General features: G+C 40.2%; 2 protein-coding genes across 12 annotated transcripts in view; one reads left to right on the top strand and one right to left on the bottom strand.

The window, feature by feature from the left end:
- MEF2C (myocyte enhancer factor 2C) overlaps positions 1 to 26315 on the bottom strand; it is a 140829-nt gene extending 114514 nt beyond the window's left edge. For 4 of the 11 annotated variants that reach the window (XM_064438884.1, XM_064438895.1, XM_064438891.1 and 1 more), the window contains exon 1: positions 11582 to 12113. The gene's annotated coding sequence lies outside the window, so the exon portion shown is untranslated. Of the gene's footprint in view, positions 1 to 11581; positions 12116 to 15692; positions 15792 to 26177 lie in introns of those variants that run through there. The other 7 variants (XM_064438894.1, XM_064438889.1, XM_064438897.1 and 4 more) reach the window with 4 other exon arrangements.
- Positions 12773 to 27699, top strand: LOC135310685 (uncharacterized). The gene is made up of 5 exons (XM_064439563.1): positions 12773 to 13060; positions 16469 to 16643; positions 24854 to 24982; positions 26203 to 26253; positions 26388 to 27699. The coding sequence occupies exons 1-5, from the start codon at positions 12773 to 12775 to the stop codon at positions 26453 to 26455; spliced, it is 711 nt and encodes a 236-aa protein (XP_064295633.1). The 3' UTR covers positions 26456 to 27699.
- Positions 27700 to 27943: the final 244 nt, after the last annotated feature.

Raw genomic sequence — 27943 nt, forward strand, 5'->3', positions numbered from 1 at the left:
AAAACTGAATAAGTCTGCTTATAATGTTCTTGATCAAAGAAGTGGCAGACCTCTACATATTCTTCCCAGTGTGGTCCAGAAGAGAAGATAAGGAGATCTTCTTTTGAAATGTTCAATTCAAATGGTACCTTTGTTTCTAATGAGTCTGGAAAAAGAGTCAGAGTGGAACTGAGAAAAAGAGGTGGATGTTAATTAAAACATGAACGATAATTCCGTATATAAAGCAGTTTTTAGTAGGTCATCAAGTCAGTGGAGTTATGCTGGAATACACGAGCAGAGGACATAGTATCTATTCAGTTACATCTGAAACACTGTTAAATAAACATATTAATATCTGTGGATGTAAGTTCTCTTTGTATTTGTGAAATTGGAATTTCCCAATTATAGTTGAAAGGAAAGAAAAAAGCAGCACATTTTTACAACTTATAAGCTGTCTCAAGCTCTTGGATAAACACTACTAGTCAAGACTGAATATCGGCACAACTTTTTAACCAGAGTTGTTATTCTTCTTCATTAATTCAAGCATAATAATGTGGTCAGGAAGTCAGGTTTGGATTCACACCCACATATTCAACTGACACATTAACTGTACAAGAAACTGGCTGAAGGGGCATGCGTGCTAGGCCACAAGGTCTTTTCTAAAGGACCACCCAAGCTCGGCTGAAGATGGCTGAGAACGTGCACATAATGGCTATTTTTGAACTATTTGTTCTCATAAAGGTTTATTAAACACTCTTGGGTAGCCTGAGCAATTTATCGCACCCTGAAGCTGTACTTCCCGTCCCAGCCAACCTATAATCAATCCATTAGTCATTTACAGCCTGCTCGTTGTCCTCGTATTCAAACACCTCTTCATGTTTCTAACTACTATCCTAGACTTCAGAGCTTTGCTAGGCATGGTGTGGTCTCAGTTCAAGAAACAAACTAAAATGAAGGAATGAGGCCACTAGAAATTATGAACGACTGACAGAGAGGTACTTATATAAGATCTCGTTTCACATATTTAGAGGAATACACTTGTAAAGATAAAACAAAAGGCACTTTCTTCTTATACTTTGTATTTGCTAAAGTAAAATCAAACTTTTCAGACAACGCAGTAGGAAAGATGGCATGGAACTGGTTGTTTAAACTAGTTTTAAGCTATATTACAGAGTCGAAACACAGAAAGGCTTGTACTTTTTGAGTAAGAGAGATAAAAGAGCACAAGAGACCAACTCTTGTAGCTAAGGAACTATGGCATTCCAGTGAAACATGACTCAATTACAGCCCTTCATTTGATGAATATTTAATTATCTATACAAAAATGGGATGGCCTCACATTTGGAAACTGAGAGTAGCTTTCTCCTAGAATATTCTATAGCCAACTGATTAAGGACCTTTCCAGAAAGAGATTATTGTCTTTTCTGTGAACTGCTCTAAATTAAGGGTAGGAAGTGTTTCAAATGAGGTTTCTCAAATCCTGAATTTCTGCTATAAAAGTTAAACCAGTGTTTATAAAGAATTTATAGACTTAATCTGGGGATGTGAATTCCAGTAGACAACAGGACACAGCAAAGTAAAACAGAAATTCTCCTTTTTCGTGTTGCCCTAAGCCCTTTCTAATTATGTGGATACCTCCTGGCATGCTGAATAGATTTCAGCTTTTCCAGCACCTCAGTAAAGCTGCCAATTTTCATCCGTGTTTTGCCCTTGGAGAACTGAGACACTGCATAACGGACTTGCACAAAGAAAGTTAGCAGCTGCATTTAAAATTATATTTAGGAGTTCTGAGTCCTTTTCTGATATGGTATGCATCAGACTGTTGCGTACCTTCTGCACTTCATTTGCAGACTTTTTTACCTTGCATATGTTGCCTGAAATAAAAGTTCAGGTGTTTTTTTAGGGATGATGATTAGTGAATTGTATGTTAAAGATACACAATGTATTTTAAAAATTCCCCCTTTATTTTTAAGTTTTGGAATTCATATTGCAGGATTCCACTCCCTGGTCTTCTTGGAAATCGTCACTGATGGGATGCATGTGGCGCTGGATATTATTATATTCCAGAAACTTGTTTAAAATTTGGAGCACGCTTCGGAACTGAATGTGCTGTATGTTAACTTGTTCATCAGAAAACCTGTGTTTTAATCACAGATATCCAGTTTAGATCTGATATATTAAAAATGCACTCTGTGAACAGACATGATAGTGAGTACTTATTTAACTGTTCTGCATTTAAGATCAGCATTTAGACGAACATATGAAAATAGAATACTGGTAATTTTTTTTTCCTGCAAGTATTAGCAGGAGAGTCTTGCAAAATTTTATGCCTATAGATTACTTGTGATTTTGAAAAAGGCCTTGTGTTTTGAACTTATATCTATCAAACATGGAAGCTCTATTTTTAGCGTGATGTTTAAATCACAGAGCAGTCTTCTGATCCATTAGTGGAACAGCTTCCTCCTTCCGATCACATCTGGAAAACAGTAGAGTGAAAGGAGAGAACAAATACTTTCTTCCTGACCATCCTCAAAATTACTTTTTATCAGAAATATGTAGAAGTGCTCTTCCATGTCCTGTCTGGGTAGTCAAAGTAGTGATGGTCTCATGACAGGTTTGCCTTTAATCTTATACAGAATAATGTGGTAGAACATAGTGCTACTGCTTTACAGACGACATTTAGTGACTTGGAACAGAAGGCAGCACCAGAAAATCACCACTTGTCCAGATACATGACAAGTACTACTCTTCAAAACAGACCAAAATATCTTTCTTTAGTGTCATGCCTCTTTGCTGTATCAGATATTGCTTCATATTGTTATTAAGTGACAAAAAAAGAAAGTTAAATAAAGAATGCACTCTATCTCCATTGAGAAATCCTGGTGATCTCTAGTGTTTTTCTACAGGATTAGAAGCAGGGGGAAAAAAAAGCCCAATAGCATTAAAATGCCATGCAAAAATGCTACTTCCTCTATTGCTTTCTTTGTTGCTGTTGTAAGGATTTGCACTATGCCTATCACCACCATATCTTATCCCTGATACATTTTTTTAAAACCATGAAATTCCAAAAAGATAGCACTCAGCAAGGATGCCTTTCAAGATGACTATTCTGCTGATCACCACAAAATGTAATACTGAGCTGGTGACAATGTCTACTAGAAGCATAACTGAACTCGATGCAATGTTCTGGATGGGGATTTAAGTACTGGTACTCATACCGATGATAGATTCTCATTTTGCTTTGTCAATATCAAGTTTTCGAAAAACCACAAAAATGTTAGTCCAATTTTCAACTTGTATGACAGGAATATTATAGGAAATGTAGAATACTCTCCTATTTCTGTCCTCTGCATTATCTTTTTTTATTGCAGCATCAACAATAAAACAGAAACGCCAAATCCTATTGTTCTCCCAGTGAAGATATGCAGATTTCTACCTACCAAGGATATAGGTAGACATTCTCTACTTCTCTACATGTAATTACGGGCAGTTCTGCTTTAATTGGTTTGGCTTGCCAATCATTCCCTCATGTTTCTTTTTAAGAAAAAACTGGAATATTAATTTCTGATTAAAACCCATTTAAAAATGTAATTTTAAATTATTTCCAATTGCTAACAACATGTCATGTAAATAAAAGTACTAGTAATCCAACAAGCCTGGGTTGTATTTTTTTCAGTGTGTGCTGCCAAGAACATTAATGAAATTTTGCTTCATCCTATTTAGTTTTAAATAAGCCTACCAGTCCATAGGCTCTTACTTACATTTATGGTCATATTTCTGATCTCTAAAATGTATGTATGCGTGTTCTGGATAAAGTTGTATGTTTTGTATGCCACTGCAAGGATGCATTCCCTGGCTCAGTATTCTGACATTAAAAATGTGTCATGTAGAAGTTTGCTAAGTGCAGCCTCACACTTATTCCACATATTGCAGTGGGGTAATAAGCTGGATTTTACCTCATTCTGCTGCTATATAAATTATTTGCCTGCATCTTATGCATGTAAGTAAGACAAAGGAAAAACTAACCACTTCTCCAGGATTCTGTGGGCAAAGAGTTTCTCATCAAATGCTGCTTCAAAGATCAGTTCCTTATAGGTGTAGAACACATTTAAACAATCATTGTTATTATTTTGTTAAGACCGTTGCCAGCAATTAAGGATTATTCACAGCAAGCCAAATTCTACACGCCTCAATAGGAAATATTTTTGAAAAAACTCCACAAGGTTAAGATTTTAAGTTCAACCACTATGTCCTGTCCACTCTCCTGCATTTGCACACCCTATTGCCAAATGGTCCGTAGCCACGTTCTTCCTTACCTCCCTAAAAGCCTTCCCCCTTTTTTGCTGTTTCTCCCACTTCCCATATTCAGTATAAGTGGACGCAACATCCAGGACACAGACGGACAGAGAGGAAGCAGGCCTGAGGATAAGTGGAAAGAACATACTGTCTCCTGCTGGTTTCACAGAGTATCCTCAAACGACTAACTTTCTCTGCAAACTGCTCAGGCACTCCCAAGGGTTACGGCAACCAGAGGGGAGCTCCTGGCAGCGGTGCCTGAATCTAAAACGCGGGGCTGGAGGGGACGCATGGGCCAGCCCTACAGGACGGCCACAGAATCAGTGTCCCGTCTTTCTCTACAACACTCCCCTCCGTGTTCAGGGACAGCTTTTCCACCCAACTCCAATTAAATGATTTAAAACAATCTCCACTGAGAGTCCATATGGGGTTTTTAAATTAGAAGCGCCGCAGCATAGCTTCTTACACTGGTGGACACGTTCTGGAACATTTTCATTTCTGTAGCGATCTGACAATAACTAAATTATTTGGATTAAAATAATGTACCATTATTTTGAATATAATGTCATATCACAATATATTTGTCAGTAGGGGGAAGAATTTATTAGAAATGAAATAAACAGCACATGCTGCTATGCTACTTGTTATTTATATTACTGAAAGTAACGTTTCACGTGGGCAATGTTCTGCATTAAGTTTACTTTTGTAGATGTGTTTTATAAACAATTTCACAACCCTCACTCCTTGTCCTTTGTACACACTTTGCTAACGGCTATTGATCGACTACTTAAAAGTAAATAGTGAGATTTAACTGAGCATGGGTTCCACAAATGGCATGAGTCCTGCATCTATAAAAGCAAACATAAATAGTTATTTCTAATTCAGTTTATTTAGCTGTACACCTTGTGTTTACAGGTGAATTCCTGCACTGTCATTTGGTTAATAATAATTTTCATGTTAAACTTCACTGAATCAATTACTCAGTTGGAGAAATAAGAGTCGGAGAAGACCTGTTAGGTTGGATTCTAAGTCTTCTATCAGCAGCACTTTGTAACCTGGGAAATGGAGGCAGAGGAGCTTTAAGCCATCTGTTCCATTCCGTCCCTAATCTGTGGGCCACCTTATGGTGAACTTAAACAAAGGCAGTAGACACCGACTTTCTGGGACCCGCTGCATTGGCCAGGATCTCTGAAGCGCTCTCTGCTCAAACTCTCGCAGCCCTCCAGTGTTAGGGAAGGTGGCAGAAGGCAGAGATAAGTACAGCCACCCTGCTGAAGCAGGTGACTGCTAAGTCACCTGTACAGGGAATTACAGAAGGAGCCCAGGCTACAGACCTCACTCGTGTGATTACTGAATCCTTCTTGTACAAGTTTATTCCATTCTATTTTAAAATCAATAATTATCAAATAATTTATCCAGACCGGTTTCTAAATATGTCAGGTAATGTACTCCCTAAGAATTTCCTAGGATACATTTCTGCAATCTAAATGCATGTAGTTGTTAAAAGGGAAAAGAACAAAAAAGGAAAAGAAAAAAAAAGGGGAAAAACCACTTAGCGAGTTCTGTTTAGCTATATTTCAGCCCTGCACCTGAACTGCCTTAAGGATTCTTTTTCTCTCTGCTTACCCCTATTTCTCTTGCAAATTTACTTTCTCTTTGCAAGGGAAGAAGCAATGTAGCTATATCAGAAAATTCTATCACTTTTGCATGCTAGCTTTCCTGGACGAATAATGGGTGCCATTTGCATACTTTGAAATGCTTTCAAGATGCAAGGAAGTTTAAAGGCTAGGATACTATCCGATGTTTAGTGACTTAAATAAATGGCAGATCTTGGAAAGGTCTCTCTGCACTTCAAAACATGGGAGAAAAATGTGATATTAACATGGTTGGTGGCAGAACACAATCCTAAAACCTGCATTTTTCATATATTCTCAAGCCAAACACTAATTTCCATGACTGAGATCTGCATGTGTAAATTTAACTCTCTGTATTCAGTAGGAAACTATTATCTGTAAGCAGGCGCCTAAATTTACCATATATGCACTGAGAAGAAGACGCAAATTTTTATCACCCATATTAACTAGCAAACTTATGATTTTTTAATTGCAAAATAATTTATTTCTCTTTAAAACTTCCTTAGCAGAACAAGTATCTAGGAATTCCTCTGCTTTTCTTGAAAGTCTTAGAATAACAGGCTATATTTCCAATGTCATAACTAAATTGATGTCATACTTTACATAAAACTGTGTGACATTAAAATGTGCAAAAGTGCACTCAGCCTTGGCTGCTTCTTTATCATTATAAGACCGTACCTGATAGCTCAAACATACAGCTGGGGCCCATAAGTTGTATTTTCTCACACTGATGCTAGGTAAGTTTTTGAAAATTACACCCTCCCATCAAAAAAATAAAATATTCTACTGTTGTATGACACAAATTTAATATAACTGAATGTTTTTTTCAGGTGTTCATGAGTTATATGGCCAGACTGAACTTCTAGGAACAGGACAGTGTATTTCAGTCTTTACCACTCTTAGCTCTGTTTCAATATTTTACGGACGTGAATTCCTTTTCAAAAGTACTGATCATCCACATCTACAGTCACAAGTGCAAGGTGCTTATACAGCAGTAAAATAACCAGGGACAGTTACAAAATATGATAACGTAACTATTCTTTAAGGACTGTAATGAGCGAGCATGTCTCAGACTAGTCTTTTTCATCTTATTTGGCCGTGAGGTACTTCAGGATATTTCAAACATTTCTATAACTGCATTTACTGCCTGCTTCCAAGGGCTTACTTTCCGAAACATTATCCTACCAAAATGTTTAAAATTCCCATTTGAGCCTCATAATACTTTGTTGAGAAGTTAGTGTAATGCACATAGGAAACAAAAGGAGAAAAAGAAAATGTACTTTACATATAACAGGAACTTTTCAAAATACTGCTAGGCAAAGCTAGAATGAAAGAAAATCAAAATGTGCTTTCAGTGTCCATTGAGATGAAACATCTGAATTTACAGAAGTTTCCTGTCTGATTATAATAACACACAAAATTAAATACATAAATATTAATTTTATGTATCACATAAGATGAAGACAATAAAAAAACAATGTTTACATTTATGGTTGACTCATTAGTGTTTTATTATATGAAACACTAGGAGGCATCAGTTGGGTAAAAAAAAAAAGAGTTCTTCTTTTGAAAAATGGTAAGAAATTAGCATAGGAGTTATCAGCTTGGAAGTTTCGTACTTCCAAATGTCAAAGGCTGCACGTTATATCTAAATTATGCAAATAGCCAAAACTCTCTATTCCCACTGATAAATGACATATTTAATAATATAGGGGCAGCATTTAATTTCCTAACTATTTTCAAACCAGACTACTATGTTCACACAGGCAACATAAAGTGTAGTTTTACATCATATTACATTTTTAAAAATAATAGAATAGAGGTAAACTAAGATGACTTACTTGTTCCTTAGTATTATACTTTTTGAGAAACCTGCAAAGCCCTGACATGTTTTATGCACTCTCCTCTGCACATAAGCTCTTAATAGGGTAAATGCAGTGAATTTAGTATAGTCCTAGGCACTTTTAAGAACTTTTAATTGCTATTACAGGATATAATCTGGGCAAAAATGTTTTCATAAAATGCCAGGACAATCATGTACTAAATTTTAAATGTATTTCCCAGAAGCGGCGACTTAAACAGCATTCTAAAAATTTGTACAACAATGCTACAAGTGGCTCTGCCTTTTATTGTAAAGTCATATGAAACCAGTAATGTCAAAATTGAGTTTTCCTTCCTTCAAACTGCATTTAACAATGACTAAGCAACAGAGTTATAGTTGTCCTATAAAATAATCAATTGAAATTGAAGTGTGCCTTGCCATGCTGCAGCAATCAGCTTTTATCTCTGCCCAATCAAAATGACATGTGAACTGCCTAATCCTTCTTTTGTAAGGCACATAAGACTTTGTTGTCACTGTTGGTTTTGTGAATCGCCTCTGTAAGCTGGTCTGATTTCCTAAAGATGACAGATCCTAGTGAATAGACAAGCTCTACTGCACTGCAGTCAATGAGACAGTGAGATTAAAGTGAAGGACTGAAGACACTAGCTTTAAACCACCTGTCCACATGCAACATTGACCATCAGTTCTGAGAAAATTACCTTGAAGCTGGTCAGAGGACCCAAATAATTCCTTTTAAAAACAGAAAATTACAAAATTAGATTTTTCAATTTTTCACTTGCACCAACAGTTGTGTTTGCTTACCAGAGCTCTTCTAAGCCCATTTTTTTTCTGAAATAAGATGCAAAACTCTATTTTCATCCTGTTCAAATACTAGAATGCTAACACTACTCTTAAGCTTTAAGTTTTTCAGCTGTTCGGAATTACGTATAGATTTTTTTAAATTTTATTTTATACCTAAGTTGTTATAGAGCCTAAATGAGGATGGAGCAAAATCTCTCTGCTGATATCATATAGCAAAATTTAAAAATCTTAAAACACATTAGAAATACAACTGCTTTGATTATTCAAAATGCTGAAGCAGAGACTATAAACTCCTTGAAATTATACAGCACCTTATTTAGGTTCATCTTCATAATCAGTGTTTTCAAAAGAATACCACTACAACTTAATTGATTTTTGGATAAATTATCATTTAATTTAGAAAAATTATGTCCAACAGGTAAAAATGGAGTCTATGTGTCAAACCCACATGCTTATTCTTTCAAGCACCTAACAGCAGTTAACGACTTCTTACTCAATGAGACATAGAAATATCCTTACTTGTCTCTGAAGATGAACTGAACTATTCTGGTGAACAATAAATTAACCTGTTACAGAGAAAAGTAAAATTGAAAGAAATGAAGTTGGCAAAAGTATTCTGTTCACAACTCGGTTCCTAAGTTTCGATGTAGTTATAGTTATCTACTAGATAGTGAGCTATCAAAATCTTTCAGAGCTAAACTTTTGGAAAAAGCTTCAGAAAGCTTAATTTCTCTTTGTAATATTTCAGTTGCTTTAAAAACCAGAAACATTTAAGAGAGGCATCTCTCTGTTTTTGAATATACATGTTGCAGGTACACAAATTATGAGTGTTTATAAAAAAAATAAGAAAAACTTTCTGATCCTACAATGAAAGAAAATTCACAGTGAGAAAATATTTGTATGAATTTTCTTATGACACTCCAAAACTAACAGCTCAGGAACACAACTCTAAAAGGCTCAATCTCACACACAATTCATCATTTAGTACCAATTACTATAAAGCTTTTAAGCCTAAATTTGTTTTTTTCTTGGTCAAGTAATCTTAAGAGGATACAGACATATCTGATACCTGCATTCATTTATAGGGCATCGAAAGTGACATTCTTTACACCTCTGTCCTAAGAGAGCTATGGGACAGGCAAGAGGTTTAGGTCTCCTAGGGGCCTGATCCTGTAAATTGCTAATCCTGTGATTTGCTCATTTCCATACAAGTAGTCTCAGCGTTGTCAGTGGGACTAGTTGTGCAAGTACTGTTTGCATGGAAGACGGTTTTCATGTTCAGGTCCCAGAACTATCTTCTCATACTAGCTATGTAGGACATATTAGTAAAAATATGTATAACCAGCAAGTTTTCAAATAAAAGCATGTGCACTACAAGGAACATAGACCCACCCTGAATTAAGGGCCATTCTCTTAAGCTATTCTTCAAAGAATTTTCCCATTACTTCCAAAGGGACTTAAGTGTGAGCAGAGGCTTCAGTACTAGACTCGATATGAGTTATGTATTATTATAAAAATAATAATATAACAGGTATTTTAATAAAGGAAGAAAGTCTTGTGGGTTTTTTGACTTCATGTTAGGTACCTAAAATCATGTAACAGAAATAGTTCACAAAATAACAAATCCCCAAAGTGGCCATTTGCCTGAATGCTTGAACTGGAAATTGGTATGCATGTAATACAGGGGTTAGAACTGGTTCACAGGTGGTTATATTTCCATGCCCTGCCAAGCCTCTAGGGATTAGAGTTATTATACTCCATATAAACATCTTTACTCTTCAACCACAATACCCGGGAAAGTGCCAATAAAAGAAGCCTAGTCACATTTGCATCTAATATAATTGGTTTATCATCCATCTTGTAGTTCTTCTAAAGTAAAGGTATGAAACTAGGACATTTGCCATTAAGCTGATTGTCAGATAGGTGCTAGGAAAATGCATTTTGTGACAATTCTTTTCTGATCAGCAGTAAAATAATGGCAAAGTGCCTTTCTCTGCTTAATCCTCTTAAATCTTCAGTCTTAAGTTGTGTATTACAGTATTTAATTTCAGGATACAGGTATTTGCTAATAATAAATACTACATATAATAAGGAAAATAGAACTCTTCCATAAAAGACAAGCCTTAGGTTCCCACAATGATTTATTAAGTTTTGTTTTGCATTGTGCTGCTTTTTTTGTTGTTGTTGAGAAAATGAATTATTAGCTTGTCTTTACACTCATTTCAGTTTTCAGGCTGACAGAAGGTCACACTAAGTTTTATGGGAAATGCTAAGTATTACAGTTACATAATGCACCAATAGTCTTACAAGTCTCTCATTTACATTAAACTTCATCTTAGCCTGTTAGTAACTGTACTGCAACTAAACCAGCCAGTTTGTAAGGCTGATTAGCCCTGTGTTAAAAAATGTAAAGATTACTCAAAGTACTACCTAAAGACCAAAGTGTACTATTCCAGGAGAGGTTTGCAGACTGCGACTTGAATTTCCACATCCATGCGAGGGGTCTTTCCACCTCAAACATAAGTATTCAAATGAAAGATGCACAAAGTTAAACACTTGCAAGCATGCATTACCTAAACTCCAGGACCGAAAAGCCTATGACACAATGAAGTTTTAGAGCATTTCCTTCAAGCTGGGTTGCTTCCTTCGCCTGATAAATCAGGGTGCAAGCACTACAAGGTCATAGCATTTGGTGAACTATTCAGATCAAATAAGCTTCGAACACTTCACAATACCAAGCACACAAATGATGTAAAGTAACTTCATCAAAGTTTAAACACTGAAGACACTGAGAGAGACAAGTCAGCAATAATTTACGAGACAGTGATTTAATCGTGCTACTTGCCTAAAAAGTTACTTTTAAGCAACTGGCAGAGCAATCGTACACTTAAAGAGACTGCAAGCAGCCCCAGTGCCAGTCTACAGACAACGACTGATACATTCTTCAAACGCAATAGGCAATGCACACAGGGCGTTTGTACCTTGCCCACTACATTTTGTTCCGATGCTGAATTTCCCACGTACTTACATTATAAACATTTAGCTGTTTGGATGGTCAGGCTAGTCCTTCAGATATTTTCCTTTCACAGGAAAAAGAAAAAATCCCTTTACTTCTTCCAGCCTTAAATATTCACCACCTGGTTCGACATGCAGCCTCCTTGAATCACACACACAACCTTCAAAGTCAATCCAATAAGCAGCCAGAAGACGCCTGGGGTGTGCGGGTGTGTGTGTGTGTGTGTGTGTGCGCGCCTGTGCGTGTGTGCAGCGTGGAGGAGGAGAAAGTGGCTGAGCTGCTGGTCGGATTAAAAGTAACCGGACTCGTCCTGAAAGCGTCCAGGAAGGAAGTGACAGCAGGCGAATGGGAAAAGGCGAGCAGCTCACAGCCTTTGTAACATCGCGGAGGGGAAGGGGGAGGCGAGCAAGGGATTCAAACTACACGCCTGATGAGGTGTCCTTTTCTGCTTCGCTCCCTCTTCCTCCCTTTTCTTCTCCTTCTCCGTCTATTTCTCCCTCTCTCTCTCCCTCTCCCACAATCCCAAACGAATGACTCTCTCCTCCCGAGCTGGAGAAATAATCAGTTTCACTCTTGCAAAAAGGGGGCGGGATCAGATCCCGAAAGCGCTTTAATAAAACAAACATAGAGCAGCGGCAGCAGCTCCCTTCCTTGCCCCTCTAGTCTAAACTAGATTGATAAATTACTCCACTACACTACTTTAATTATGTATATGGTATGCAGAATAAATCACTGAACATCAGCACCTCAATCAAGCACTTTTTAAATGATAATTGCATCTTGGGCGAATCAATCTTTCCATTCCTGACATTTTGCTAATTTTAGTTTTACGGTGGGGGTAACGGCATATGCCACACGCAAACCTAATGACAATCCTTTATTATACCGAGGGCAGACAACGCGGCCAGCCGGTGCGTGTTTTTTCCCCCCTCCCGGCGAGGCGGAGCAGCGTGAGGACGGCGGGATGGCTGCGGGATGGCTGGGGGGTCTCCGCTCCGACACACCGGGGGACCGGGGCAGGGATCGGGCCGGCCTGCGGGGAAGCCTGCGGGACGGAGGGCATGGGGAACCTCCCTCCTCCTTCCCCCCCCCTCACCGCCACGGCTGTCGCGACCCCGATATGCCCACCCGCGCCCCGCACGGCTCCGCGCCGGCACCCCCGGGCGGCTGCTGCGGGGGGGGGGGGGGGGGGGGGGGGGCGGGATGCGGAGCCGGGGTACCAGCGGGGACCCCCGGAGATCCATCCCCTGCTGGTACCCCGGCCGGGCTCCTCTCCCTCCGCCCGGACTGCCCAAACTCCGAGGGGTGCCGGTGGGAGGGCTTGGGGCGCGGCAGCACCCGAAGGGCATCGCCGGCCGGGGGGATGCTCGCCCCACTCGCCCCCCCCCACGGACCCCTGTCACGGCCGGCAGCGGGGAGGCTCTCCTGCCCAGCTTACCTACGGACATGCAGTGCTACAGCACGCTGTGGGCAAGGACAGGACCTTTTTCCGTAATTTTTTAAAAATAGGTTCATTTGCTCTTAAAATTGGACCGAAAGGACCGTACTGTGTGGGAGCTTGAACCCAAATTAAGCACGTGCAACAACATGTGGGAGCAAAACTGGACTTTGCAGATACTTGGTTTAATTTCTGTGTAGATAGCCAACTTTTACGATCCTCTGAGAGCAGCAGGGGAGTTTATACAGGCACAGACCATTATTTTTACGACAGATTAAGGTACTGGAAATAGGAACAGCACGCATGATAAAACCAAACGACCAAATTCAGACAACGGTGATAAATATACGTTTGGCTTATTTTAATATAAGTCCTTGGTCTCTCAGTCTTTTCTCCCATAAACATCTCATTGGGCCACTGACCTACTTCTGAAGTTCCGTATTCGACAGTGAATAAATGCCTTTTCAATGCAACTGTACTTCTTAAAGCGTGGATGCTGAGAGCACGGTCAGAGCAAAGAGAAGCTAAGGCAGCTCTAACAAGCACACTGCAACTGCTCTCAGCGCAGATCCCTAGAGAATTCCACGTAGTGACTTTGGGTCTTATCATGCCCAACTCTCTCGGTAAGATTTTGATAGGGAGCGGGCAGCTCTGGATGGGCAGGCAGTAACCTGCTGTAAATGCACCCACGACAACAGCAGTAATAGTAATACCGACGTGCCCAGAGCCACCAGGCAGCCAGACACAAGCCGAGCACGTTGCGTACGGTGGTGAGAGGCACATATGCTCGGCAGTGTCAGCAGTGGAGCCCGAGTAATGCTGGGGAAGAAACACATTCTCAGCCCCAGGTTTGGCATCAAGCGCAGGAGGAAAGGAATACGGAACAGTTACACAGGTTGTACCCTTACTATGCCTCTTCTGCAGACAATTCTGGTCTCCCAGCACGGCACCCGACTACCCAGCAATACTCACATTTTCTTCGTGGCAAAAATAGAAAACTCTGAAGACTTCACACTTAAGTGCTCTAATTGAAAATGACTGTCATCTGCTTTATTTTGTGCAGGATATGTAAGTTTTCAGGTTTCTAGCTTGTTGGTAGCACAGCCCTTTGACGGGCACGACAGAACACAAGCACCGTTGTTATCTTGAAAGCAATTATTAGAGCAGGCAAGTATTTCAGAAAAATAAAAGTATACGGCAGCTTAGCACATCTACTACACCTCCGTGTGGGCACTTGCGGCCTAATCTTTAAATAGTTGTGACCTTCACATACCAGAGCACCTTAAAGCCATGCCAAGTTTTTGTCACGAGTACAATTCATCAAATCCAAGTGAAGGACACCTCGATTTTTAAAACAGAGTTCAGACGCTAAACGGGCAAACATATATAAGGGGAGGATCAGGTTTTCTTGCTCATATCAGGGTTAGATAAGGCATGAATTTATGCAGTATCTTTTGAAGTGTTTAGGATTTTTGTCCTCTCTTTTGCTGCATTTAATTTTAAAATCTGGAATAATTTCAAACAGTGAAAAACCTTTGTTCTGGTGTCTGTACTTGTGCTGATGCTCCACAAATGCACCCTTTTCAAATTTCTGGCATGAGACTGAAATCCACTCCTCTTTGCCGTCCACAAGTCATGTGTGTGTCTGCCGACAAACTCCGACAAACTTATTTTTTTTCCTAATCCACCACCTGAGGCATGCAATGTTTTAAACGATGACACATCAGTCAAAGTGTAGTAATTATAAAAGCAGATCGCCAAAGTTTTATCAAAGAGCGAAGTGTGTATCCAAGTATCTCTTTCCCTTACAAGTGTGATTATCTCAAGGTAACATTTCCTTTGAAGATGATTATCAAAGTCCGTTTTTGTTCTTTTGTGGATGCAGAATGCATCTTTCCCTTAGGAGGAATGAGATTGCCAGCTTACATCTTTTAATGGCGTTTAAACTGAAAAGCAGTAAGGTTACTATGAAATGATCCACCTCCTTTGCATCTTAACCCTGGGGTGGCTTGGTTTCTATTTTCTGTTTAAAGTTCTGCTCAACCCCACTCCACTCCACGCCTCGCTCTCTTCCACCACCTCCCTATCTTGTAAGAGCAACACAGTATAACACTTCTTCCCATGTCTGGCTGCTTTTAAACTTGGCCCACGCTGGGTGCAAAGCGCTTGAAGTGAGCTTTACAAAATTATTTTAAAGTGAGCTGGGGCGGTTGCCACAGCAACCCACCCTGAGAGAAATCGAAGCTATAGATTAATCTACCCCACAAGATTATTCAACAGTACTGTATTTGTTCTTCATTCATTCAGAATATTCCCTCAATCCATATGCTTTTATAATGAACAAAAGATGTAAAACTCAGATAATTTCAAAGATAATAGGATATATATTCCGGGAGCACAATTTGAATGCTGAAATGTACATGATTCTTTGCAAAATCATTTGACTGCCAAAAAATATTTGCAAGGTAGGCACAGCTGACATACGAACTTTAAATAAAATGGCATGCCATTACTAAAATGGTGTTATACACATCAAGCAGTGATTACAGAAAGCCTTTGTCACAGGTATACCTCTAAGTACATAACGCAGCAGAGCTTGCTCTCCAGGCTGAGCTTTTAACGTTAAATCTGAAAACAATAAATAGCACTTTGTAATATTAAATGCAATAAATATTAAACACTCACCACATACACCCTCTTTATTGTCAAAATCATCCGCCTCCAATGCTTTACTTAATCTTTCCCATAGTAGTTACTTCACAGTTTACAATTCTTGTTCGGCACCTTAGATGTTTAAAAGCACAAAAGTAGTATATTATTAAAATGCAAACCTATAGTACTTAAATATATTTAAAGAGATTTATGAAACAATTTCTATAAAAGGAATACGAGTCTACTGATGTGCACTTAGGCCTAAAAGGAGTATCACTTGTAAGTAACTTGACATTTTTAGAAGCTGTAATAAACTCCACCTGAATCCTACCTTAGGGATGCAACACCATCAATAAAATTACAAAACAATTGATCTTGGACCGTGGTCATCTTCCCATTGGTACTTGGAAAATTGTTTATGCTTTTACGTGCATTTTGGACAACGTGGCCGTCTCACTGTTTAATAAACCCCAACCTAAAAGTTGGGGTCAAATGCAAAAATGCTAAAGCTTGGCATATTATTTTTTCCCTCATTTCAAGGACAGCTCTGTGCCGTGCCACTTCCCCAGGACGCATCTCCTCGGGCCTGCCTCGAGGAAGGCAACGCAGGGTAAAACTGGGGGGACCTTTTTTTACCCCAAAAAGCCCTTTTTTGTCAGCCCACTTGTGGCCGTGGCCGGGGGGTCCCCAACGCCACCTTGGTCTGGAGGAGCGGCCGCCCCGGCCTCTCCCCGACCCCTCGCACCGCGGTCACAGGCTGCCTCGGGGTTCTCTTTGTGTATTTACTTATTTTATTCCTGTACCGGGAGGAATTCGTGCGGCGGGGGGCGCGGCGGCAGCCGCCGCAGGTAGGCCGCGGGCCGCCATCTCCTCAGGCAGCGCCGCCCCGCCCCCGCGCCGGGCACCGCCTGAGACCCCGGCGGGGGCGGCTCGGCTGGGCCCGGCTCGGCTGGGCCCGGCTCGGCCCCGGCGCCGTGCGGGGAGGTAAGCTGCCACGTGTGGGGGGGGGGGGGCGGTGCCGGCCGGTGCGCGGCCCCCGGGGGCGCGCCGGGGGTGTCGGGGTGCTGCAGTCTTCCTCCTCCTCCTCTTCCTCCGCCTCCTCCTCCTCCTGTTTCCACGGGAAGGCGCCGAGGCGGGCGGGGGGCGGGTGCGTGTCCGGCTGGGCGCCGGCTGAGGCAGGAGCGGGTGGTCCCGGGGAGGGCGGGAAGCGGTCGCGGTGACCGTGAGAGGAGCAGCGAGAACCCCCATGAGGCGGCGGTTGTTTAAAGTTAAGAGGACGGGAATAGCAAAGGGTTAGGAAGGGCCGGCCAAAGCTTGGCTCTGGGAAAGGCTGGAAGCGAGGGGCAGCCTGATTTTCCCGGGGCGCTGTCTCCATCGGGCCCCCTCGCTGCCTTTGCGGTGGGTCGCCCACCTCTCCAACCTTTGCGATAGATATTTGGGAGACCGATATCTGCAAAGTCCTACAGTGCCAGCAGGCTTGGGGGTGCACATCGGGGTGCGTGAGGCATGCCGCTGCCTGCCAGCACCGGGGGGTGGGTGGTGGGCAGCCAGGGGTGCACGGGTCTTGCAGGGTGCGGAGCATGGGCATGGCTCACCGAGCTCCGAGCACGGAGCACCGAGCGGGGCCGAGGCTGGTAAAGCTCAAGCGGGACGTGGGCGATGCTGGAAGGGGCCTGGCGGGAGGCTGCGGGGTGTCGAGCACGCCATGCGTGAGCAACGCCTTGCAGCTGTGGCGGGAGGGCATGGGGCGACATGTGGAAGGATAGCCTAAATTCTGTTTCTGGGCTCGATGGAGGGCTTGGAGGTAGACTAAACTGGGGCGTTATCTCTTACTTTCCAGGCCTTCAGGAAGTTGTTTTTTTAATGCCGCTTTCTTTAAAAAAAAATAATACATTTTTTTCCCTGCTCCTTTTCAAGGGCCTTTGCAGGGAAGAGCCTGATTGTAGAGGGGAGAAGGCTGCCAGATGCACTAAGTCAACAATGAAAAGGGAGTTTGTTTGTTTTCCTAAATTGATCCAGTTCTAGTAATCTGAAGTGTTTCATTGTTACAAAAGGCAGTTTCTGAAACCGTAGTTTGCAAGTTGATATTGTCCTTCAAATATCTCATAAACAGTTGTCCAAAGATTATTTTTATCTAAGAATTTTTTTTACAGTAATATTTGTTTTGTGTCTTTTTTTCAGCAGTGTTTTAAAACTAGAGATAGGAGGTAACTTTTTTGTGGACAAATTTGTTTTCTTTGAAAGATTATATATTGCTAAAATTGTCCTAGAAGTGTAAAAATAGTACTTATTACTTTGTGAATGGCAACACAGACTAATACCAGAATCAGATCTGGAGCTAGTGATAACCACTGTTTTTCTTTGCTGCACGTGCTTTTTAGAAATAAACTAATACTTCAGGTCTGTCGTTTGTTTGAAAGTGAGCCTGAATTTGCATCTGAAGGAGTTAACAGCTATAGAAATGTTGAATCTCATGCTTGGTGTGGAACAGGGGTGCTGCGGGGCTCAGGTGCCACACCCAGAGTCCCCTGAAGTCTGCTGAAATCCAGTGCAGTCTGATAGCTCTCAAGTGAGACCCTAAAATGGAAGCTCAGCCCTACGTCAGTGGCCACACAGATCCTATTCCTGCCTCAGAATTAATCTTTGGCTGTGCAGTAACTCTAGTTCCTGTACCAGTCACTGTCTCCCTGTAAGATATTAAAATGTCCTCATCATCCTGTGACCACGTTCCACCAAATGCACATAGTTTATATATACCCGTATATATTTTAGGGGGACAATACTTGTAGTCAACGGTTTTACTTAAGTGTAACTAAAGGAAGAATTTAACCTACTGACCTTTCCCCCGTTGAGATTTAGGGACTCAAAAAATGTGAGTCTAGACTTGCATGGAAGAAATGTATCAAGGGTTTTGAAGTTCTTCAGCACTAGTCAGAAATCGACAAGCAAAACTTCAGTCTCAGACAAACTCTAAAGCTCAGGAGCTAGTTTCAATCCCACCCCCACCCCCCATCTCTTCTGACATAAAGTTAATTAGGTGAAATTTCAAGCTAAATGGGCTTTTTTCCTATGCAAAAATATTAAAATAGATCAAATATGAGCTTAGAGTGGAAATTTGGAATCAATTCCCCATCTTAATAGGGTTTAAGTACAGAAATGTATTTGAAGAATAATTTTGGAAACGTTGTCATTTTCATGAACTGCTGTTCATCAGTCTGATTATTCTGCATCTTCATATGCCTCAGAAACATTAGATTTTTTTTTTAAAGCAAGGCATTTGGTGGAAGTATAATTTATCGTATGGTTTAATACAACTGTGATTAAAGTCTACCTAGATTATTAAACAGTCTTCGCCCAAGAAATACAATATCTTTACTACTCCGCTCGGTCGCTAATACAGAAGAGCACGGTGGAGGGGGACATGCTGTGCTTTGGCGATTCTGTTTGGAAGGGCCTATGTCCGAACAGAGACTAAATCAGAGCAGCTGTAGAGCCTCTTGAACTTACGGAAGGGATCAGGTAGGTTCCTGCCAACGGCAGAGTACAGCGCTGGGAGTCCCTGGCTCTAAAATCTTTATCTACCTTCCAGTATCTCACACAACCTCTAGACTTGACTAAGAGGAGATAACTTTGTATTTCACTGTTAACTATTGCAGCTTTAGAAGGTTTAAACCTCTTCACCATTAGCTGGTCATTGCAAAAGGAAGTTTCTGCTAGGACAGTTCCCCCTACTTCCTTCCAAGAAGAAATTCAGTTTCAGAAGTGGCATTTTAAGAAAGGACCAACCCTCTCGCTCCTGCTACCACATCTATTTGTCCTTCTGATTGCCCTTAGTTGAATAAAGAGAATCTCCCTGTGACAGCCTTTCATTTTGGGAAAGGTGTCGAGGTGGGGGGGGGGGAGAGGGGAAGAATTTTTTTTAGGCTGTGCATTCCTTCCCTTTTCCTGAAATGGAATTGCCTGACTAAGGTATTGTGATATTTTCAGGTATTTTGCCAAAACCCACACAACCCAAAACAAAAAATATGATTGCACCCCCTTGCTAATTGTGTGACACTCAAGCATTTGTCTATCTTGCGCTGCATGATGATGTGGTACAGAAGCAGACAGCCATAGATGGCCAGAAAAGGCTTAATTAAGTATTCTGCAGCTGCTACAAATTAGATCAGCATCTGCATCTGTGTAGACAATGAAATTCATGGTAATTTTGAGGGCCAAGGGAAGTAGAGATTTGTTTTGGATAGACCCCTAGCCACAATTCAGACTTCTTCTAAGGGTGGAAAAACGTTGGTCAACTTCATCTCCTGTTGCTGAAGGCCACTATGGCTCCCCATCCTGACTGCAGATACAGATTCCAACGTACCACATGAAAGGCTGCTGTTAATAGGATTCTGAACTAGAAAAGGAAATTACTTTTTTTTGTTTGGTTTTGGTTTTTTTTTTTTGAGGAACCCAATTCTTAGGAGTTTCCCAGACTAGATTTTGAGATATATTTTAGATAAGCATTCGGCTTTTTGGCTGTTTCTCTGACAATTTGCCTCTGTTTCAAATTGTCTACCACTTTCTGGAACCAAAGCTGGAGTAAATGATATGCAAATTTTAAAGGTCAGTCATCCTGCCTGTTGTAACAGAGTATGCTGTGTGATGTTTGCAGCATAAATTGAGTATAGAATACAGCAGCAATAGATCAGTACATGGAATGAGGAGATAAAGGTATTGCTGGCAAACTTTTATACAGATACACTTCCATGCAGGTATCAAGAAGTAACAGGTTATTCTCTGGACATTTTGAGAAAATGCACTCGTTTTGAGCGTTTGTAAACTCTTCAGTACTAAATTCATATTTTTATTTTGTACTTGAACAGCTCCAAACACAGGCATTGATCCATAAATGTGTTTTCTAAGTGCTGCTGTAATACTGATATTTCTATTATTAAAACAACAATTAATGTAAAACTTTTATTAGGTGTTTTAAAAAGGCCTTTTGGAGGGTGACAGCTCTTGTTGAAAAGTGAATAAGAACTTGTAACCTCTGTGGTCGTAAAATGTAATTGCACAATAGTTGGGTCAGCTTTTAGATTTGCTTGTGCCACTTAATGTTCATCTATATTAAAACTTCCATGAGCCTCCAGCTGTGATGTCATTGGTTATAACTCTTCCCATGGAAGCACTTTAAAAAGTTGATATTACTGAGGTTAAAAGGAAACTAAGCCTCAGAGGTCATGTTTGGATATGTGCTTTGGTTTAGATGTATTTCATCGGAAGTTGTTGTTGCTGTCATATGATCTAGCTTGAGCATCTTTGCACCCATCCTGTATGGTGCAGACAAATTTAAGTCCCCATTTCTGGTCTGTTACGTTCTACAAGCCTGCACCAATCAGACCAGCAGGATATGATGTCAGTGATGACTTTACAGATACCTACACTGACACGGTTAAAGGAGAAGAAATTTGATTACTAAATCGAAGAAGCTTCTGAAATTGAGGGTTGTTATTTTTGTCAGGCAAATAAGGACCATGCAGAGACACCTTCAGTTCTTTTTTTAATTAACTAGTTAATCTCCAATCAAATATGTATTGAAACCTCTTGAACTAACCCATCGACTATGTTGTTACCTTCTCCATTTTTAAGTTCTCAGTAAGACTTAAAGTTATGGTGGTGCTAGCGTTTGACTTTACCGTTTAGATCTACAGAAGTCTGAGAGTCTGTGCTGTAAAGCCCCTTTCTTTTCCACTGGTATCTCTGGACATGGGTTAGTTGCCCTCTTGGCTGTGACTCAGATAAAGGAGCAAGTGCTGGAGAACAGGTGCATGTTTGGAAGGGAGTTATGAAATTTTTCTAGCTCTTAAGTGGGACTGAAGAGTCTTTTGGGGTCTAGATGTTTAGGTAGGGTGAAGATGGGGCAAAAGGCGTATGGGCAGAAAAGATTTAAGAAGGGCTGTCACTAATGGGGGTAGACAGATTATAAGAGTTTCTGGATTAATGTAAGATTCAATGAGCAATTCCTGCATCCTTTTTGCAGGTTAAACCCAGCAGTTTGCAAACCCTTTAAGGAACAGTCTCTTCCAGGACTTGTCCAAGGGACAAGTGCTTCTTTGCCCTAATTGGGACCCAATTCCTTCATATATCGGAGGAAGAATACAAACCAAAATCTCATTTCAGTGAGGTTGTATGTGCCTGGGATCTAAAGCACTATTGAAAGCATAGTGGTTGAGGATTGAATGGTTAATGAAGTCAGTCAGTGCAAGGACACATAATTAAATGGGTAGCTGGATCTTTCCAAGGGCAGCAACTACCTCTTGATGCACAAGTAGATTATTTCATAATCTCTTCTATTTTCTCAACATTAGTAGACTCTCCATTAATTTTTATAATTATTGCACAAGGTATTAATTTGTTATTACCAAACATTCTTCTACAATAATTTCAAACTCAGGAGATAGATTGATACTGGGGAAAGGGCTATTTGTATATAGTTAGATTGGATAGAGGGTATCCTGCCATCACTTAAGAAAGCAAAGAAAAAATAATGAATGCTGCAAATATCTATTGCAAAAACTATAGGAATCGCCAATTTTGCATACTTCCATATCATTATTGGTATAGCAATAAAAGAAAGTAGAGAATGATGAAAATTACTGGGGGAAAGCTTTTTTTTTTAAAATTAAAAAAAAACTCAAACCAAAACCCAAACAACCTAGATACAGAAAGGTTTGTTTTGCTCAATTAATCCTTAGCAGCTGGGTATCATACTATTCAGCTTTTAATTTTTTACCCTGACAGGTGCTGTCATGTTTCAGGGTATGGTGCATCGGCTACATTAACGTTAGATTGAACTTTGTACGCTGTAAGCGCAACTTTTATATGTAGAACTAGGGTTTATGTATTTATGACAAAGCGGTAATTGCTCTTTCATCCATTCTGTGTAGTTATTTTACATGCTTCCAGCAAACTGGTATACCTTAGCTTAAATCTATATGTTTATCCTTTGTAAGCTGTATTTATTGAACTTGATTTAGAATCCAGTGCCTTTAGAGTTATGCAGAGAATGCGCTGTTGCTTTTGTCTTTATTGAAGATTTCTTAAGTGGTGCTTCCAACACTCGCCTCATAATCCTAGTTGCTTTCAAAGGAATAAACCCCAGTTTAACTACGCAATAAATTGTTCTTCCTTTCGTTGGAGAAGATGGCTCGGTTAGCAGTTTGCGTGTCTGCGCAGTGTGGCACGGGGTACGCTGCAAGGCCAGCCCGCGTTACCTTCTTTGTGGTGAACTGTACAGTGCAACAGCATTTTTGAAATGGGATAGCAGGGAGGAGCTGCGAGCAGTCTTTGGGAGTGGTGTGGGAATGCGGGGGGTGTCTCCGCATGGGAAAGGGCCACAGTGGGGTGCAGGGGTGGGGCGCAGCTGCAGAGCAGTCTGCAGCCACTGCAACAGCTCAGGGGTGGTGAAGTCCCAGCGAGGCAGCGGCTCCCTGCGGTGCCGGCAGACTGGCAGGGAGGAGAACTCTCCACTGCTTCCTAACGTGCATGGGTCCCTTTGATTTGCAGGGAGATGGTCTCAGACCAATAGCCAATGACTTTATGAACAAAAAAATGAATTCAGAAAAGTCTGTGGGGAAAAAAAATAAATATATCTTTTGTAGAATAAGATTTTGCTTACTGTATCAAGGGAAAAATAATTATAAAGTGTATATATACAAACTTCTATATATGTAAGTACACATAAGCTTAATATACACAGGTGTGTGTATATTGACACACAAGCACTTTGAATTCATAATAGAAGTGTAAAAGGGAAAATATGCATGTTTAAATGTTCATATATGAATCAGTAATTAAGGCAATTTATCTGACTTTTCCCCCTAATTTCTGTCATGCAGTTCATGACAAAATTTAAGTAACTTTTAGATGCAGCTCCATTGCCTTCAGTGGAAAGTGTCCAGTTTTCACCACCTTAAGTGAAGGGAGAAGGCGGCACTATACGCTTGAAAATACCATGTAACACTGTATGAAAAGCCTTGGATTAACTTCTGGAGACCACAGCACAGTCACTAAATTGCGACTTTTGCCAAAGCTTTGTGGTTAAATCCCGTTTTATATTTACACGCACTGTGGAATAACTAATATAGATGTCTTCCTGACACTAAAGCTTGGAGTGATTGGAAAAGGCAAACGTGTGTTGAAAGCTGAGCTAGACTGTAGCTTTTCAGAATAAAAGAGGTAAAAAGATAGTCTAGAATAAACTACCCTAGTTTACAAAACAGACAGCAGGGCTTTTAGTTAATGGGGAATAGTTGGTACAGAAACAAGTGAGGGTACCAGGCATTTTAGGGCAGATTCTCTTTCTAACTGAAATGGTAGTAAAGTGTAAGTGAATTAAATACGGTTTTTCTATTTCTTAATCTCTCAGTATTTCATTAATAATAGAAATACTTTAGAATTTTACTTAAGTCTGATGATGAGAAAAATAAGAAACAGAAAGACGAATAAAAGACATTCGTTTAATGTTATAAATTATCTACTGTGTAATCTCCACCTTTTGCAACATTAAACGATCTTTTTCTAGAAAAGTAAAACATCCTGAAGTGTTACTCTACACAATACTGTTTTTCACAAATGCAGTGAAATATAGACTAACTTAATAGTAATTTCCTGAAATTATCCAGGAGTTTGTCACATTAATTACTGTTTCTGAGCCTTTAAAATCAATACAGTAAAATGCTGACAAACTTAGAGTATACAGAATCAAAGGTTCTAAACCAAAGGCTATGTGTTTTTCTTGATTAGTGTAGCACGTACAATGTCTGGTTAACTCTAGGAATTGCCGTTACTATTTACTGTCTTCGGATTTAGCAGTGCTTGGTTTTAATGACTGTTTAGGGGATTTGGTTTCCATACGTTACAAATGTGATGCATGAAACAGCGACGTTTTACAGGCATTGCTTAGTTTATAGGCAGCTCTAGTTTGGGGGTTTTTGTTTTGTTTTACATTTCATACTTCATCTGAGAAAGTATCTTTCATATTTAGAGGTTTGCTTTATGCTTTGACTAGTAATGCTTTATTCTACTGGTCTTTTAATCTCACATACAGTGGGATATTCTTGCAGCAAACAAAAGGGTGATTATTTTTGTATAACACATTCCAGAAAGAAAAAATGATCTCTGCTGCGCTTTTCTTGTCTCCCAAAATGAAGAAAATGGACAAGGATTGAGGCCTGATCTATCTCTGCGGAGGTTGGAGTTCCCTGTCAGCTGTACTGGTCCCACACCGAGCAGCCTAGCTGAAAAAGATCTCAGATCAGGGATGTTTAAAAGGGACTCAGGTATTGTTATTCAACCTAATCTTAGGGTATCCATTGCTGATAAATAACTTATTTTGACACACAGGGAGTATCCACTACAGAAGTAGCCTAACTGTATATTGACGTGTACAGTATGAGAAAGAAGCCTTTCTTTCTCCCATTAGTGTCTTCTATGGTGTGCACGTGAATTGTGAATATGGAATCTGTTTACTCAGAAAGATTCATATGGTCAAGTTTTCTGTCTGTTTACTTGCTTAAATAAATGTTTTCAATTTAACACAACAATTTGTAATGAATACTGCAAAACAAAGTTAAAAGAATGAGTTCTTGAAATAGAAATCATAATAAAAATGCTTTTCTCCCCTCCAAAATATTTATTTTAACATGTGGTCACATTTTCCTACATTTTCACATTAATTGAAATCTTATTGTTCTAGAAAAATAAATCTTTTTTCCCTTCGTCTAGTTTCCCAGCTCTTACGCAAATTAAAGAGTACACACAAGGGCATAATCTGTGGTTTTAAATTAAGGAAAATTGTGTAAATTTGTGATATATTTAAAAAACATCATGCCAAGCAGTGCTCTCATGTAGCCTCTGTTTTGTAATTTACCTTTTCACTTTAAGGAGAGGCAAGGGTTTTGCGTGATTATCCTTTGATTACCGAGTCTTGTCAAATGTTCTAAACATTGTTAATTTCACTCCCTTATTCATTAAAAAATAATCTTACGTTGATGTTCAGAAAGAGTTTCTAAGGCTCTGGAATGTCTACTGGAGCTCCACATGCGGGGAACAGTCTCCCGACAGCACATCCTTTCTATATATTTGGAAATTAGCAGGACAACTCATTTATTTTAAAGGAGGCAGATGGGGGTGCACAGAGTACACCCCCAGTGCTGTCTGTCTTCTGGTGCTCCTGTATGTGGTCCTCTTATGCTCCTTCCATTCAGATTCATAGAATCAGTTTGAAAGAAACTGACTATAAATACCCAGTCACTTTCAAGAAACTTTTCTTGGCAACAGAAGCTAAAATCAAGCACCGTATCAAATAAAATGCAAAGCATGCTACAAAGCTTATCTGCTTTCTCTTGAAGAAAGCTTTGCAAGCATAGCCACGAGCCTGGAGCCGAATCGGCCAGCGCTGGGGAAAGCAGAACAACTCCAAAGACTTAAGAATAATATATATATTTTTTAATTGTTTTCTCGATTAAAACTCACCAGTGCCCTTCTTCTGCTTCTCCAGGAAGTTGTACCCGTCAGCACCTGCTGAGGGCTTCGTTGATCAAACCGGCAGGTAAAAAAATTCCTGTAGAATAAAGCCAGACCAGCTGGCTTTGAAGAGAAACCCCCCAGTTTGGGTTGTGTTTGCCTCACTCACCCTCTCCTCCTCAGCCCTGGGCTTTTTCTCCTTTGGTTGTTGACCTGTAGGCTGCGTGATGCGGGCGCGCAAGTGTCTGGCAGGCCAAGGTGCACCTGCTTCTGTCACTCCCGAGTAAATTTAGCTGTAAAAGGTATCACTGACAAACAGACCTTTGTCAGCGCTGGCAAACGAACGCGGCATTGCCGTCCCCTTTCCAAGCACGCTGCGAGTTCAAGTGGAAAATATCAGATCGGTCGTCTTATCCAGGAATCGCTTCTTCAAGAAGAAGGAAGGCCAAATTGCTTGCACGTGGCAAAAACCCCCAACTTTCCTCCTTTACATAGATGTTAAAATTACAGTTTTCCAAGAATAATCTCTGAACAAGACGGGGTTTTGTTCTATTAATTGTGGCTGGAAGGAAACTTTTTTAAATGGAAATACAGCACACACATATTTCAGTTCAGGTTATTAAAGTGTGTTAAGTAATAAAGTTGATTGCCTTTCTTTTCGCTAACTCATTGTGCTTTTTTATCCAAAGAAATACCAGAAGACTAAAACCTCTCAAACGGGAGGTATTAATCTCATTCCCCAAATTAGAAAGCATGCAGTGTTGAGAGGCTGCATGTCAAAATTACATGTGTGTAGTGCTTTTGTGGTGGGAATCTAGGAACCAACCACTTTTAAAATGGGAGCTAAACTAAATGGAGACCCTTCTGAGAGAAGCGATCAAAACCTGGTGTTCTTGTCCTTATTGGATTAAGGTAAGGGTATTTATCGTTATATCTGCCCCTTGCTTTTTTTTCCTTCCTGGAAGTGGCTTTGAGTGATCAAAATAGAATGATGTCATTTGTATCAGTATGTCTTATCACAGAGTCAAAAAAAAAGAGTCACCCATGTAGGTTTGCCAGGATTGGTAGCAGCATACCTAAATACTCCATTTTCTGCTTGAAAACTATGTCATAAGCTCAAACAACTTCAAGGAAAAATTTCAAAGGTGTGTGTTTTACTACAATATGCTGTTTAAGAGGTGCAAAATGTTCCTTCTGAAAAAGTGATGTGAAAAAGTGTGGGCCAGGAGCTCTTTGTAAAATAAACAAGGTTCCTATTTACTTACTTGTATAAACAACCACTCACCAAGCTGTATGTCTCTGCAGGGGCACCCTTTCAGATAAAAACATGGACCTGATTGGCATCATCCTGTATCCATGGAAACGTTTTGAGTACCTCTCTCTCAATATGTACTTCTCTTATTCAGGGTTTAAAAGCTGAGTACCGAATAAGTAAGTGTTTTTATTTAATAATTATACAGGAGGTACTTTGTGGAAGCTTGGTTCTTGGGGTTTGTATCTGTCATAATAAAGACCTTACGTTTTCATCATATCTGATAAAATCATGTGTTTCATTTCAAGTCTCGTATCAGCTCTCACTCTTAGATTAAAAACAATGTTCAAAAAGTCCTAATGAATGAAAACTCTGAAATTTTTCATGATCCATTACTGTTAGAGAAGCTATGATCATAGTTCATATTACCAACAGACTAAGGCACTGCTCTAATTGCATTAAACTAGTCTATTTTTCTGTCTTTCTGGGGAAGAAATAGGAAAAAATACTAAGGGATCAGACT

The sequence above is a fragment of the Phalacrocorax carbo genome, chromosome Z, assembly GCF_963921805.1.
Source record: "Phalacrocorax carbo chromosome Z, bPhaCar2.1, whole genome shotgun sequence".
Lineage (NCBI taxonomy): Eukaryota > Metazoa > Chordata > Aves > Suliformes > Phalacrocoracidae > Phalacrocorax > Phalacrocorax carbo.

What these genes read in the sequence shown, in the direction of transcription:
- LOC135310685 (XM_064439563.1), top strand. Translation starts at nt 12,773, where the DNA reads ATGCGGAGCCGGGGTACCAGCGGGGACCCCCGGAGATCCATCCCCTGC. An exon ending in CAAGGACAGGACCTTTTTCC is followed by an intron (nt 13,061 to 16,468) that starts GTAATTTTTTAA and finishes CTGTACCGGGAG; the next exon opens with GAATTCGTGCGGCGGGGGGC. An exon ending in CCCCGGCGCCGTGCGGGGAG is followed by an intron (nt 16,644 to 24,853) that starts GTAAGCTGCCAC and finishes CCCAAAATGAAG; the next exon opens with AAAATGGACAAGGATTGAGG.